The sequence below is a fragment of the Pseudoliparis swirei genome, chromosome 6, assembly GCF_029220125.1.
Source record: "Pseudoliparis swirei isolate HS2019 ecotype Mariana Trench chromosome 6, NWPU_hadal_v1, whole genome shotgun sequence".
NCBI classification, from domain to species: Eukaryota; Metazoa; Chordata; class Actinopteri; order Perciformes; family Liparidae; genus Pseudoliparis; species Pseudoliparis swirei.
In genome coordinates this window covers 25119430-25136818 of record NC_079393.1, presented here as the reverse complement: position 1 = coordinate 25136818, position 17389 = coordinate 25119430, and the positions used below count along the sequence as shown (strand labels likewise).

The 17389-nt window shown below is 44.6% G+C and overlaps 1 protein-coding gene across 1 annotated transcript in view; it reads right to left on the bottom strand.

The window, feature by feature from the left end:
* si:ch211-266k8.4 (carabin) overlaps window positions 1–17389 on the bottom strand; it is a 92515-nt gene that overhangs the window by 16473 nt on the left and 58653 nt on the right. The window contains exon 14 of the mRNA XM_056415753.1: window positions 15053–15338. Within this exon, the coding sequence (XP_056271728.1) occupies window positions 15053–15338 (286 nt within the window). The remainder of the gene's footprint in view (window positions 1–15052; window positions 15339–17389) is intronic.

Here is a 17389-nt window from a genome sequence, read left to right as displayed (position 1 = left end):
CCCGCACACACACGTTTGGCCGGTGTCCCGAAAATGGGGCGGGGCTTCTCTCCGTGATAATGAGTGGCGATATAATATTTTTTCACATTAACTTAAGTGGTTGATGACAGGCTGACGGTCTCCCACACACATTTAGCGCGTCAACACGGTATATTTACTATTTAAATGATTTGGCATATAATTTTTTTGACAGGATGTATTTTTTTTCTTTCTTCTTCTTTTTTTGTTCATCTCAAAATTTTAAGAGGGGCGGCGCCCTAGCGCCCCCTATGGACGCACCGCCACTGGTCATAACTACCAGCTCCAAATTCACCAAACACGTACTGCAAATAAAAGCTTAAAAAACAAGCTACCCCATCTTAAAACTGGACTACAAATGGCCATGCACGAGTATGTGTGTTTCGCCTGTGAATCTTCCGTTTGCATTCGTCATATACAAGTCATACTCATTTGAATGGACCTCGGACTCACTGCAGACCGCCACATAAACTCAGAAGATGAAACTGGAAGCTCACTTTGCCTCAGCTACTGTCAAACAAGGGTCCCAACAAACGACTGCAGAAATGGCCCATGGTGCGGGCTGAGCACAAACATCCTCCGAGACTGGGGGGAAGGTGTTCCGACAGGTAATTGAGAAAAACGTGGAGGAGAGATGAATTCGGGGGAGTGGGGTCAACATCTCTGGCTCTTCTTGATGGCACTATAAAAGTTAAAAAGAGAACACACACCGATACTGTATGTTTTTATGTTGCGTTCTTTCTTAACCTGGAGACGCTACTTTGACAACTCGGCGTCGAGCTAAGGGACAATAGAGACGATCGTCCGCCACCAACCTTTACGGCCCCATCTCCCTCATCCGGTCCTCTGCAGGTGTTCACCGGGAGACGCGGCAGATGTCAGATACAATCTGAGACATGGGAAGTGCCGGGAAGTTACTAAAGACTTGCAGCATGCAGTTCATTCAAAGCAGGTTGGATGTAGATCAGGTCAGAATCGGAGTGAGTGGATGGCTCAACGGTTTCCAGGATGCCCGACATGGTGGTATAGTTCGACTTTTACATTTTTGATTTAACACCTCCTTGCCTCACCCTTATTTCTAATATTAGTAATATGATATAACTGGTTTTCCTTTGTGCAAAAGGTCAGCCTTCTGTCAGATTCTTACAGAGGCACAAGAGAAGCACATTCACTTATTTTACTATTTCCTAAACTGCACAAACACCAGAGGTCTGAGTGGAATTTGATGTTCCGTTGATAGCGTTTGAATTTCTGTAGTCGATGCCCTTTCCAGTCCCAAGTGCTACTCATGCCAACTTTTGCTCACATCAGCACGCTAACATCCTGACACTGAAGACTCGCATGGTGCTGATAAACAGGCGTAATGTCTACCATGTTCAACATCTCGTTGTTGGTACGCAACATACCCCAAAGCTCACCAAATTTGTCAAGCTTCAAATTCGTCAAACTTTGGTTTAAAAAAAATTGCCCCATTAAAGTTTGACCGGTGACGCCCCTCACCCAGAATGTCCGATTGACTTGGCCACTTCTCCTACATGCTGGGTCCGATTCATACCAAACTTTCTTTTGATCAAGGGCATGCCAACATCTCCACTGTATCCCAATCGCTAGCAGATGGAACTCAGCATGTGACCAGTTTGAGTTGACACAGGAAAAAGGAGAGGCTTCCTCACGTTTGAGGGAATCTCCAATCGAGTCGGATCGCGAGGCTGATTCTCCGTCAGCTTTGGGGAATTCCCGATCGTGCCGGAATGTAAACAAAATGAGCTGCTGTGGTTTACTGTGGTGACTCAAATAGTTTGTTGGTGTCGACTGGGATACATGTTCTGACGGCATTAGCCAGATCGGCGGAAATGACGACGAGGACGTCAACGTCCCTCAAGGTGACTGTTGACAATGAACCACACAAAACATTCTCAACACTAGACTTTGACGGCATTGCCCTTTTAATTTTTAACCCTGAAGGCTCCCCCCCCCCCCCCCCCCCCTCCGTCATTAACTTTGACCTTTTATTGCAATGACTAGATTGTAGATAACCGACAATGTATGAAATTAATTCGAACAAAAACCCATAAGTTGTCAATTTTTCCAAGTTTGACAGCTCCCTTTGTTCCATTGGTGGAAAAACAACGAGCGTAGCTCAGAATTTATTTTCAATCTATTCAATTTATCACTTCCTTTCACTGCAGGCGTCAGGAGGAGGGAGGAGGGGTGGGGGACACACGCACACACACACACAACCTTTTCCATTCAGCTCTTGGAAAAACAGTGAGGTGTGGTCCATTCAGGGTTGACTCGCTTTTACATTTATACCTGTTGGCCTTTGTTCACCTTTCTAGATAAACAGCGAGTCGTGGGCCAATGCTGCCATTCACTCCCCCCTCAGTGTAAGCCCCTGGAACTTTGTGCAAGTATTACTATAATTATGACAATAAGTTTAATAACCAGTTATGTTTGAATTAAAGAAGTAATACCCTATATAATGACTTTAATGATGACTTGTAGAACGAGAGGTGCCGGGGTTTTAGGACTGAACATGTACGTGTATGCCAAAAAACTCAAGTGGAAATAAAGTTCAACCAGAGGTTGAAACAGTTAATCCACCCCTGCTATTGTATTTCCCTTTCAAACTTTTCAGGCTTAGGGGTTGACACGTTTTTTTGAAGAAGTACAGTGTATGTGTGTGTGCGTGTGTGCGTGAGTCTCTTTGATCAAACAAACACCACAGTGTTTGGGATATCAGTGCGAGTCTTGCTTTTTTTCCTCTTCTTTTTCCCTCCCTATTTGTGTGTGAGCTGAGGAATGTCACCGTTCACATGGGTAAAGTCTGCTTACACACACACAAACACACACATACATGCACACACACACACACACACCAACAGCTGGAGATTTCTGGGGAATCTGGAGTGATGTCATGAATGATTACAATTATAATGGTGTTGTGTGTTAAGAGAACAGTGTTCAACACAAAGAGAAACACATGTGCATAATTGACTAACATATAAATTATATTATATATAATTAATTTGCCAGTGAGCTGCAATCATACTTCATAAGACATATTTCATTTGTCACTTTGTGAAAGACAAATGAAAATATAAATACAGGCTATAAAGAAAGTAGCAGCTCCTAAATTCTGATGACAGTGACAAGGAAGTGCAGCTGAAAGTCTCCGTGATAAATAACTCTTCATAATGCATGAAGGAAAGACACCAGACGCTTTGTCACACTTCTAAAATTATCGAACTTTTAGCCAATAAATTAAAAACGACGAGTGATGCATGTTATCTTGTGTACTTACAGTAGCCACAGGAGCGAATGTAAGGGCTTTATGTACGTGTTTACAGCAGAGATCTTACGAACGTTAAAATAAATCAATTGAAACTTAAAATTCTGTGACTGGCTTTTCCGCTTGTCTACTAAGGAGTCAGTGATTCATAATCCAAGGCACAATGTGATTTGTGAACATTGAATGAGTTAGTTAAAAGTCACGGGAATTTACTGTATATTGCGTTAAGTATTTGTCAAATTATTTAATACAAGACAACATAGTGTCAGCTCGTGACAGGTTATTGTGACTTGCGATGGTAATCTACGGTTCATTAAACAGCCACTGAAGCCGTGCTCGGTTTGTTTGTGGTCGTCATGGAGGCGTCACCTGGTTCTGAGCGCCGAAACACTGCAGTCATCCTTTCACTGTCCCTTTGTTTCTTTAAATAGGACGAGCCCTCTGTGTGTGTGTGTGTGTGTGTGTGTGTGTGTGTGTGTGTGTGTGATCACTCATCCGCCCCGTATCCTCACTGCCCTGTTATGTAACACAACTACACCTGCATCTTAACAATTCTCTTCACAATGGCAGAGGTGGTGTGTGTGTGTGTGTGTGTATGTGCGTGCGTTTGTTAATTCAGTGCATCCATGCATGATGTTTTCCTGCATATGGCAACACCTGGGATTCATTTTGCACCGTGGGTCGTCATGTGAAGCATGCACAACTCAAAAAGGCAAAAAAAGGCGCACCAACAACCACAATTCACACACATAAAATAAATACACAATCTCACACTGAATTTCCCCCGATTCGTGTAAGTGTGTTTTCACCAGTGGTGTATAGTAACGAAGTAGAAGTACTTCGTTACTTTACTTAAGTAGTTTTTTTGGGTATCTGTACTTTATTTTACTACTTATATTTCTGTTTACTTTTACTTCACTACATTTTGCAATGAAAACTTGTACTTTTACTCCGATACATTTCCCCTGAAACAGTATCGTTACTCGTTACTACGGAAAAAAATAATCATGAGAAACATCGGGGACTGTTGTGTTACACACCGCAGCGCACCTGAACGCAGCACATCGGGGACTGTTGTGGAACACACCGCAGCGCACCTGAACACAGCACATCGGGGACTGTTGTGGAACACACCGCAGCGCACCTGAACGCAGCACGAACACCAGGTTGGGGATCAGTGGTCCTTGCCGCGTGTTTTCTCTTCCCAGTGATGCCCAGGATGTTAGTGAGCGAGCGGCTACAGATACGACTCATTTCATGTGGAGCAGCAATGGAAGCTACTCGAACAACCACGGGGACCAAGATCAACGTCCGTGGCCATATTTGGGCGAACTCTTTTCTTTTGTCTGAGTGAAAGTTTCTTCCTCCCGGATGAAGTGCCTCTTATGCCGACCGAAAGCTACGGAGATATGGCCTTCAACAACTCACCAACCTCAGGAAACACATTGAGGTAAATTAAGATTAATCCCATGAGCCGCAACGTTAATGTTTAGTCATCATAAACCTGTTAAGATATCTAGCAGTGTTGTCCTCAGGATTGGAGTAAGTTATATCTTTCGCAGGAGAGGGGAGGCAGGTGTCTGATTGTCCTACGCATGTTGTATGTTAGGCTAACGTTCGCTAGCTATCGTCAATTAAATGAGACAATTAGCGTTAGTGCAGCAGACGGATCTCTAGCGAGTTAATGAGCTTAAGAAGTGTTGACAGTTGTGAGAATTTGTTGATTTGAGTCGTCTTAGCTATAATATAATGCTAATCATTACAGCATTATTATTATTATTTGTATTAATATTATAAGAGTGACGGTCCAGTAATGGCGACGATATTGATTTGGGACTGTTGTTGTGTTTAACTACAGAGATACAAGTGCATATTCACAAATCAACTCTGGATGCACGGACAGTGCATGAAACTAAATGTATGAACTTCAAATTAAAACAAACTATTTTGTACAAAACTTTAGGTTGGGGTCATGACATGTTAGGAAGTGTTATTAATTCTATCATGTCTGTAATACTCTCACTTTATTTCAGGAATGGACTACATCAAAAAGCACATGGAAGAACCCTCCCTGCAGCTATGTGATGCCACCAGGTCCAGTTCATCTGATGAAGAGGACTTCTTCGTCATCTCAAGCGCATGACAGCAACAAACAGCTGGATGGAGACGTGGATCACGTTGACTTGCTGAAATGCTTCCCAACTGTGTGCTGCTGTCTGTGAAGCTAGACACACTCTACCTGCACCATCAGGGCCTGTGAAGCTAGACACACTCTACCTGCATCAGGGCCTGTGAAGCTAGACACACTCTACCTGCACCAGGGCCTGTGAAGCTAGACACACTCTACCTGCACCATGTGAACGGCTCTTCAGCATCGCAGGACTCGTCTTCAGCCCCAGAAGAGCGACACTGAAATCTGTCCATTTTGAAAATCAACTTCTTTTGAAGATGAACAATACATTTTTCACTTTAAAGTGATGATTCTGGTTGTTACTTTTGGTTCTGCTTTTTTCTGTGTTAATCGTGTTTTTATATTTTAGTAATTTCATAGTATTCATATATTGCTTTGTTCATCCTAGCTCATACTCCTTGTTCATGGCGGCCACAGCACCCAAACAAATAAACTTCATAATTCTAAAAATTCTGACCCTTTGTTTTTTTTATTAACAGCATTTACTTTTACTTTTACTTTCAATACTTAAGTACATTTAATATCAGAAAATTACTTTTGATACTTAAGTACAAAAAAAATTAGATACTTTAATACTTTTACTCAAGTAGTATTCTCATAGGTGACTTTTACTTTTACTTGAGTAATTTTCCAGTCAAGTATCTTTACTTTTACTCAAGTATGACTTTTGGGTACTTTATACACCACTGGTTTTCACGTAGGTGAAACATTACATGTGTAAACGCAAAAGTTTCCCCCAGGGAGCAGAGATGAGGCGAGTATACGGGACGGCAGAGCAGCTCCCACACTGAACATAACGGATACAACAACACCGCGGGATCAGATGACAAGCGCCAGCCGACACACACACACACACACACTACCTCCCTCTCCCATACATGCAAACCAAATGGTGACACACTACTTGCCCTTAATCCTTAGAGACAGAACAAACACGCACACGCAGGCTGCAAGGGCCACATATGTACAGCTGATTTAACGTGGGAGGAAAAACAAACAAATGGCTGTGACAGGGTATCCACAACGATCAGCTGCTATCGGTTTCCTCGCTCACAGGGCCAGACAACCATTTAACCTTTCAAAGGGGGACATTTTCAACCTGGAGCCTATTTTCCCACGCTTTAGTTTCCAAACGAGTAACTCTTATTTTGTATCCAATAATGAGGGTGAATGCTGCAGATGGCAGCCGTTACGCGGGCTACGATGTAATTGCGCTGGGCAACTGCTCATCGTCATGTGCGTCCAGTAAAGGTCATCCTTGCGGCTCAGATTGTTGTCACTAGGGTCTGACGACATTATGGGGAGGACTCTACAAATTAATAAGACATTTGCCTTTATCTTCCACGTGATCTGGTCTGTTGTGTCCGACCATAGAACTTCTATGAGAAGGAGATGTAGTCGTTGTGAATTTATCCGAAGACAAAGGCCAGCATGAGCTCTTGTCCTAGGTGGAGATCTTGAGACAGAGAGCTTGAATGACGAACATAAACAGGCACAGACGTAGCTGTGTATTAACAGTTCACGGGGCCAGCATGGTCATTAAACGAATCAACGGAATTGGGAGTCGGTCTTTATGTCAAGAAGAGTTCAATTCTTCGCTCTGAATGCAAGGATGGGTTCGGTGCATTATAACCAAAGAAAGAAGATCCTGTTGTTTGAGGGTCCTCTCCACGACCTAATCACGCGCACCAAACCTACGCAGGGCTTAGGCATCAATCTATATTATCGATTCAACCTCTAGAAATTATGTTTTAATTTTTCATAACAAAGCTATCTAGGACTAAGGTGATTTAACACTGCAGACTGCATACACAGGAGCAGACATTAATGTGTATTAAAATACCTATATAATGAATTTCTTCTACAATGTGATAGTGTGTAATGTATTGTCACGTCGCGGGCTGTCCCTAGTGCCGTCTAGGGTGGGGCAGTGCAAGGGAGAAGTAAAAACTGGCAAAAGTGCAATGTTTAAAATAAACGGGAAGGTTTATTCATTCCAACAAAAATAAGAAAAAGTCCATAGTTCCACAAAAAGCATCCCGGGGGGGGTGGGGGGGGGAAGATTCTTTAAACAAAAACTTATCTTCAAGCCAAGACCACTTAAAGTCCTCCTCTGGGTTGTTCTCTTGGGCTTGGGTTCTTTCTGGAGGCCCTTCCACTGCTGGCTTGTCCAGCTCCTTCCCTCCTTCTGCTCTCCCCTCTGTCTCCTCTTAAGCTTCCCAGCCCTGCCTCAATTAGTTGTCCTAAGCACCTGCAGCTGGGTGCGTGGTGAGGCAGTCTGGGAGCTGTAGTTTCCACCCGAGCGGCCATTTTGTCAGGTGGCTGCTGTACTGGAGTGGGAAGGTAGCGTCCCTCCACTACCTGGCCCCTTGTGATGCCACAGTATGTAATCAATATACTCTGTAACACCATGTCATGGCTTGTGTACATGCTTTATCACAAAGTCTTGTATTTAATGTGTATTGAAAGGTTCCTGCATAGTAGCCTTCATTGTTGTGAGTTATATGAGCAGATGTACCAACCAAAGTTCTGAGTTTAACTTAATATCAAACAATTCCAGAAAACTAATAAGCTTCTCTTCATGATGGAGAAGGTGGAGGTGGAGCCTCCTTAACCTGGGGCTAAGGAGGCTCCAATAATTGTGGTATTTGGTATGTAATAAACATAAAAAGATATAACATGCAGCTTGTATCCGGCTGCTCTCTCCTCTGCCTTCTCCTTCAGCCACACACCCAGACCCTCTGGTCGGGGTGGAGGTGCAGGTTTACTCATCTCACCCACATGGTGTTTCTCTCCCTACCCGCTTCCACTCTTTATCCCACTGACTTTTGAGTTCCATGCTGTGACGGTTACTCATCCGGTTCAACTACACATTGTTGTTCTCTACCGTCCCCCTGGTTCTTTGGGAGATTTCTTGGAAGAGCTAGACGCCCTCCTATCGAACTTCTCGGAACACGGCCCCCCGCTCATCCTTCTGGGTGACTTCAACATCCAGACAGAGAAGTCATGTGATCTCTTACTCTTACTGTCTTCCTTTGACCTCTCACTCAGTCCCTCCCCTCCCACTCACAAAGCCGGCAACCGCCTTGACTACATTTTCACTTGAAACTGCTCTACCTCCAACCTCACTGTAACTCCTCTCCATGTCTCTGACCACTTCTTCATCTCTTACTCTCTCTCGCTCTATGGTACTGACAACCCACCCATATCAACAGACTCTGCACCTGTACGCCGCAACATTCGCACCCTCTGTCCCGCCTCCCTGGCCTCCTCTGTCCTATCTGCTCTCCCCTCAACTGCCTCCTTCTCACTCATGCAGCCTAACTCTGCCACAGACACTCTCCTCTCTTCCCTGTCTTCATCTCTTGATTCTCTTTGTCCTTTTAAGACACGACCGGTTCGGATATCCTCTCCGGCTCCGTGGTTGTCAGACTTGGTGCGCGCCGAGAGAGCCACCCTGCGAGCGACGGAAAGAAAATGGCGAAAAACAAATCAAGCGGAAGACTTGCTCTTCTATCAATCTCTTCTCTCCTCCTTCTCTTACTCTATATCTGCAGCCAAAAGCTTGTTCTACCTGACCAAAATTCAGTCTTCCTTCTCTAACCCCAAAAAACTCTTCTCTATCTTTTCCAACCTCCTTGATCCCCCGTCCCCCTCCTCCTTCCACCCTTTTGCCGAGCCACTTTGTCGACTACTTTACAAACAAGATAGACGACATACGCTCCTCCTTTACTGATCCATCTTCTATCACCTCACCAACACTAACTTCTTCATCCCCCTCTCTTTCCTCTTTCACCCCCGTCTCCCAATCAAGTTCTTAGCTTGGTGACCTCCGCCCCCCCGGCCACCTGCGCCCTTGGCCCCGTCCCGTCTCCCATTCTCCAGGCTATTGCTCCTGACCTTCTGACCTTCCTCACCCATCTTATTAACAGCTCCCTCTCAACTGGCTGTTTCCCTAACTCTCTGAAGGAGGCGAGAGTCAACCCTCTCCTGAAGAAACCCACGCTCGACCCGTCTGAAGTCAGCAACTACAGACCGGTCTCTCTTCTTCCTTTTCTCTCCAAAACTCTGGAGCGAGCTATCTTGAGCCAAGTGTCCTATTATCTCCACAGTAACAACCTTCTTGACCCTCACCAGTCTGGATTCAAGGCCGGCCACTCAACAGAGACTGCCCTCCTTGCTGTCTCTGAGCAGCTTTACACTGCTAGAGCAGCCTCTCTCTCCTCTGTCCTTATCCTTCTAGACCTTTCTGCAGCATTTGACACCGTGAACCACCAGATCCTTATCTCTTCTCTTCAGGAACTGGGGATCTCAGGCACTGCACTCGCGCTTTTCTCTTCCTACCTTAACGACCGCACTTACCGGGTAACTTGGAGAGGATCTGTGTCTGATCCTTGTCCTCTCACTACTGGGGTTCCTCAAGGCTCTGTCCTGGGTCCCCTGCTCTTCTCTCTGTACACAAATTCTCTCGGCTCTGTCATTCGTTCGCATGGCTTCTCCTACCAAAGCTATGCTGATGACACCCAACTGATCTTCTCGTTTCCACCGGCCGAAACACGGGTGGCGGCGCGAATCTCTGCCTGTCTAACCGACATCTCTCAGTGGATGTCTGCTCACCACCTGAAGATCAACCCTGACAAGACCGAGCTACTATTCCTTCCAGGGAAAGGCTCCCCCACCCATGACCTGACTACCACCTTCAACGCTCTGTGTTGGCCCCTACCCTGACTGCCAGGAACCTCGGGGTGACACGAGACAGTCAACTCTCCCTGACAGCCAACATCGCTGCGACGACGTGTTCCTGTAGGTTCATGCTGCACAACATCAGGAGAATACGGCCTCTTCTTACTCAGAAGGCGGCACAGGTTCTGGTCCAGGCTCTGGTCCAGGCTCTGGTCATTTCACGCCTTGACTACTGCAACTCCCTCCTGGCTGGTCTACCTGCTAAGGCCATCCGACCTCTGCAGCTCATCCAGAATGCAGCAGCTCGACTGGTCTTCAGCCTCCCGAAATTCACCCACACCACTCCGCTCCTCCGCTCTCTCCATTGGTTACCGGTGGCTGCCCGCATCCGCTTCAAAACACTGGTTCTGGCGTACCGTGCTATGAACGGATCGGGCCCCGTCTATATCCGGGATATGGTCACACCGTATACCCCAGCACGTTCGCTCCGCTCGGCAACAGCCAATCGTCTTGTGCCTCCTGCACCTCGAGCTAATCACTCTACATCCAGACTGTTTGCTGTCCTGGCTCCTCAGTGGTGGAATGAGCTCCCCATTGACATCAGGACAGCAGAAAGTCTCTACATCTTCCGCCTGAGACTGAAAACACATCTTTTCCGACTATATCTGGATTAAAACACAGATTTGCACTTCAGTGGCACTGGGATGGCACTTATTGTGGTGCTTTTGTGGTTCGACTGAGTTGAGGAAGTGTTGCTTCCTGTGTTCTTGGTTTGTACTCTAGGTTGAATGCACTTATTGTAAGTCGCTTTGGATAAAAGCGTCTGCTAAATGACATGTAATGTAATGTTGTATCTGCCCGTCTTTCTTGTTTCTTTGCAAGTGAGAAGTTGTACACGCAAGCCAGAAGGCAACAGAATAAAGACGTCCACCCTTTTTTTGTCACATTATATTTGGAGTATTTAAGATATAAGCAGATGCTACGCAGTTACACGTCGTCTTAATATTGAAGATGTTGATGAAGATGGTGTTCGGCGGCCAGTCGGTGGGGTGTTGCAGCGAGCTCAGGTTCTGTAAGAAGCTAAATTGATGCCTCACTTACTGTATAGAGGTGTGCATGCTGTGCAGCTTCATTTATTTTTACGTTCCTTCCTAAACGTCCTCCGTGTTCGTCGTTCATCTGGTTCTTTGTCGAGCCCAACTTTTCACGCCAGTCAAATAACTTACTTTGCGATGCCGTTATCTGTAAAAAGATCTGAAGGCACGATGTGCCGCGTGCGCCATCTTCTAGTTCTAGTTCTGAATGTAACGGCAATATCTAAATATCACTAACTAAATGTATTTTGGGGTGCATGTTTTGCCATCTGTCACTATTTTTCCGATGTGTTCAAATGTGGTTTCCACTGAACCGAAAATTAGTCGCAGATTTTCTCATGCAACTCTTCCTGCTTAGTTTTTTAACATCATCAAAAGAGAACAGTGGTCCTGGGACAGGGATGTCGTATGTGCTGAGTGCAACACACACACACACACACACACACACACACACACACACACACACACACACACACACACACACACACACACACACACACACACACACACACACACACACACACACACACACACACACACACACACACACACACACACACACACACACACACACACACACACACACGTGAGACTTTTGGGAGGGACATGTTGTACAGAAGGTGTGTAACCCACTAAACAGGAAGCTGCAGGTCTATTTCGGTGTTGTGGCGTCCCTACCCTGTGCTGCTGTGAGGCGCCATGGAAAAACACAACCGGATGGGTCCGACTCGCTCGGTGTCTCATAAAACCCATTAAAGACCGACCGTGTTTACAGACACACGCGTCGGTTAAACGCCCGGCAGCAGTTCTGTTTTTTTGTGGTTACGAATATGACGAGTTATATCAAACATTCATAAACAGTAAAAATATATTCTGACACGAGCAAAAACAAACATTTGTGGTGAATCAATAATCAGCCTTCCTCAAACAAAAAAACACGGTGACAGAATTAAAAGGTTGCTTTTCAACTAAGCAAATGAATAAAGGAATGTTGTGGTGATATTCCCCAACACTGCGTGCTTCATAACACAAATACACACAACAGGTCGACAGGCTTTGGTGAACTTTGTTTTTTAAAGGTTTGGTAGAAAAAAAACAAAGTTTTTCAATAACTATATTTCAGCAATGTAAAAGGTTTACACACACACACACACACACACACACACACACACACACACACACACACACACACACACACACACACACACACACACACACACACACACACACACACACACACACACACACACACACACACACACACACACACACACACACACACACACACACACACACACACACAACTAACTTGTTACATGATTGATGTTTAATATTAGATTGCCGTGTCTTGTGGAATGCCACTACACACAAAAAAAACCACGGTTATAAATTAAACAACTATTCTTACTGATTGACACACCGGATCATTATCAGTTTATTTTGCACTTCATTGTTTAAAAAGAAACAGGTTTCTCTGGCAGCCGTTTTGATTTATCAGCCTGAAGGCGTTTGATGTGGGCGTCGCCGCCCGTCTAATAAGCGACTTCCTCCAAACGGAGCCTGGAACTAGATTAGCACCGGCTCAGGTGCTGGTTTGATAGTGTGAAACGGGATCTGCTTTGTGATGTGGGTTCTGCTCTGCCCGCCACACTCATTCGGAGCTTGACCGCAGCTTCCTTCTGCATCCGTCATCGGCCAATGAAAAGGGCTCGCTGGGCAAGTCGGGTCTAGTTCATCCTACTACACTTCCTGACGACGCAGCGGCTGAACATGCTGTGAATTCTGTGGTGTGATGTCAAGGTTCGGTTTGTCTTTCAAACACAACAACTACGCAAACCCAACAGTGATTTTACTCTATTGTCAATACCGTTGATGCGTATTTGCGATAAATAAATAACCCTTTGTATAGGGTTGTGACAACAGGCTGGGCACACGAGTCCAGTCCTCAGATCCCCGCATTGGCTGCTGGTTCCTCATTACTTTCAAATTCACTGCTTTTTATTTAGTTTAAAAGAACACCTCATTTATCTGGTATGCTTCATTGATTTTATTCTGTGTGCTTTGGCTTGCTTTTATTAGTTTTTAATCATGTGCAATCTGTAAAACACTTCAGGGTTGCCTCTGGGTATGAAATGTGCTTTATAAATAAATGTGCCTTGCCATCAAGGATGCATCAATTCAAAATCCCCAAAACTGTTCGAATGATTATTATAATGAATATAACGTGGTGATTCAATCCCAGTAGGGGGGAATGGGGGGGTATAACTGTCAAGTCAAAAATGATTTTATAGAAAAGATATAAAAACTAAGAACAAATAAAAATAAAAATAAATTCAATTGTAAACTAGATTGAGCACTCGGTAGAGCGCATACCTTCGCATATCACAAGATTGGGCATTGAATTATGAACATTTTGGCATTAGTTGCATACCAATTGGATAAAAATTGACCGTGCTATGGTAAAAAGAAGATTTTGACCTTGACCCGATTGATCCCAAAATCTAATCAAATGGTCTCCGGATAATAACCAATCATCCCACCAAATTTCATGCGATTCAAGAAGATTTTGACCTTTTCATGACCTTGACCTTTGACCCGATCAATCCATAAATCTAATCAAATGGTCCCCGGATAAGAACCAATCATCCCACCGAATTTCATTCGATTCGGTTTTAAACTTTTTTTGTTCTGCGAGGAACACGCATACAAATAAATAAATACACGCCGATCAAAACATAACCTTCCGCATTTTCAATGCAAAGGTAATTAATAAAGCAATTGGGAACGTGGGGAAATAATTGCAAATTCAAATGAACAACGCAATTGGTAAAATACTTTTAACTAACATCCAACATGGGAAACGGGGCGGAGCTAAAAAGCTACCGGAAGCAACGGCGGGCTTCTTAAATAGTCGAGGTAGAGCGACAGATCGAACACGCAAAAGAGAAACGTCTCCAAGTCCGGAGAGGCAGCCGGTAAGAGCGGCTCCGTACTCTACTTGTTGGACGACTGAGCACTCGACGCGTCACGGGGCTCCGCAGCCTGCTCACGTGACACAGGGAATTGTTTGTTGTTGTTATGAAAGGTAGCTGGTTTGTTTATGGACCGATTGTGCGGTGACTTTGTGAATTATTTACTAATCTCATGTTGGTGGAGGCACAGCTGGGATAACTGTGGTGAAATGTATAATATAGATAGTCAGAATGCACTGGTGCTTTATCACAGATTAAGATGTTAACTTGAAATGTGGTTTTTCTGTTTAAGGTTTTACACATCATTCTAACTAATAACACTTTGCTTTGTTATATGGATTGTCACATGAGGAGTGAACCTACCTAAATAAAAGAAGGGAAAAAAAGAGGTAGTTGTTGTGGTCTGAGTGGAATTCCAATTTAAAATCTACGTTGTCAGATCTATTTCCTCAAGTGGGAAATTGCAAAAATCAAAAGGACGTAACTTGACTAATATTATTCCCTTTTGCCATATGGGTGTAGTGATAAACACCCCAAATATAATGTCTTCTATTCTCGTCTCTGACATCATCTCTGATGTCAAATTAGTGTTATTACATCGGGGCAAAAATCGCTTTGTGTTTATTAATTATCTGTAAATTGTCTTTTATCGTCGCAGGTTTAAATTGTATTTCACAGCCGGCACATTAAGAGGATGTGATGCAATACTGAGGATGTGAATGACATTCACCTGAACATCATTCACATCCTCAGCATTTCAAACCTATTTGACGGGAACAACAGAATCCTACGAGTTTCTTACCTGATGAGCCGTCCTGGGCGTGTCTCTCTGCTCTCCGCTGGACGACGATGGAGGACTTTGAGACAGGGCGACGGAGGAGGAAGATGGAGGTAGGGTGGAGGAACGGAGGGACGGCGGGAGGACAGAGGAGGAGGGAGGAGAGGTCTGGCTCGGCGGGTTATTCTTGCTCCGCAGAAGACGGAGGGACTTGTCTCCGGTATGGGGCTGGCCGAGGCTGCGGTTGCTATGGCGACAGGCCGCCTTGCCAGAAGGTCCTGTGCAGGTCCTCTTGAGGGCCGGCTCTGGTCTGGAAACAAAAATCACTTCAGAGATTAAACTAATTTCCCCAAAGAATCTTTATTAATACGGGAGTTGCAGTTGCCAAATTGTAAAGCATCGATAAAGTGCTTTCCCGTTACATTAACTGTTCTTTTTCTTATTTAGGAGGCCTTTTGTTCTTTTAACTTTCCAGAATGGTGCCCGTCGACTGCTGGATGTAAATACTGAACTGACTGATGCGTCAAATTCTTCATGGCGTATTTGACATTTTAAGATGGCATAGAGGCCATCACAGCTAGAGGCCCACGGGTTCAATTCCCGGTCGGGGCGGTCCTTCTATATGGAGTTTGCATGTTCTCCCCGTGGCAGCGTGGGTTCCCTCCGGATTCTCCGGCTTCCTCCCACAGTCCAAAGACATGCAGTCAGGTTAATTGATGTCTAAATTGCCCGTAGGTGTGAATGTGAGTGAATGGTTGCCTGTCTCCATGTGTGCCCTGAGATGGACTGGCCTTTGCCTAATGTCAGCTGGGATCGGCTCCAGCGCCCCACGACCCTCAGGAAGGATAAGCGGTTTGGATAATGGAAATGGAGATGAATTAAATCTAAAGTTCATCTTAAAAGTTTCCCACACTACCAACAACAACATCAAGAGAGAAATCACATTCCTCATCTTCATCTGCTCCCTAAACCCTCAGATGGGATTACAACTGGATTTCCACTGTGTTGTGATGAGCCCTTCATCCTCAGGTGCAGCACCTGAAGAATACAGGAAACACCTGCATGTATTCTTCATAAGAGCAAGCCCCCCCCCCATACCCCTTCAAGAGTGTGTGTGTGTGTGTGTGTCTGTGTGTGTGTGTGAAGAACTTGCAATGACAGTGCCAGTATTTTGAATATATATGAAAGTGCAATGTTGTCGAGTCATTGTTTTACACGTCACAAGTCATTCTACAGAACTTGAGTCCTCAGAGGACGGGCCCGCTCTGAATCCCACACAGTCATAAACAAGGAACAATGCGCTTTTCACCAAATGTGAAGCCATTTTAACAGCATTTTAAAAAATGAAATAAAATTTATTTATTTGCGAAAACAAGTTTGTTAAAACAAGTACAACAGAACTTCATCGTAAAATAAATATTTAAATACAAATATGGGGAATGAACCGTCTGACACTTTCGATTGACTCCACTAGGCTCTCAACATGGCTACCGAGGCGGCGGCTCAGAGCTGAAGGCTAGACAGCAAACATGTAAATGGAGCTCACAGTGTTTACCGGGAGCACGATCACATGTAATCTTTTTTTTACAAATGCTGCAAGAAGAAACATCCAAGGTGGATCTTAAAATATCAAGAGCTGGCAAAAGGCAAAACATGCGACAGCGTCATCAACATTCCAACGCAGGCAAAATTAACAAAGTGCACCCGTGTGTGTGTGTGTAAAACATGAAAGAGTAATGAGAGCCTTTATGATTCTGATCCTGCGACTTCAAAGCCGTTATGCCAAAAAAATGACAGATTTGGGGTCTTGACCTGAAGACAAGCTATCAGCTGTCAAACCATCCGGGCCCAGAGGCGACCTCGGCGTGGCTCAGCCAACATAAATCACACACATGACAAGAATTATGCAAACCACATATAGTGTGGGGGAAGGAGTGAGCCGTCCCTCTCTTCCTGCTCAACTCACGTTGAAAATGGCACGTGACGATAGAACAATGTTTTCTGTGATGCGTTTGGGTCAGATCAATTGGCCCCGCCTCCTGCCATGGCCATGCCCCGCCTCTTTACCTCCTTTTGTTTAGATGGATCCTGGTTATCTGGATCGTAGTCCATGCCTACTACTGATTATTCATAATTTATGTCATTCATTGAATGTGTTTATGTAACTCTGTATTGCTTCCTGCTGTACACATGCCATCTATTGCTTCTGTCCATCCTGGAGAGGGATCCTCCTCTGATCTAATGTGAGGTCAAAGGTCAGCGATATCGTATGTGTACAGATTGTAAATTTGTAATATGTGAATCTGGTCTATATAAAATAAAATAAACTGAATTCAATTCAATTACAATATTATATTTCAA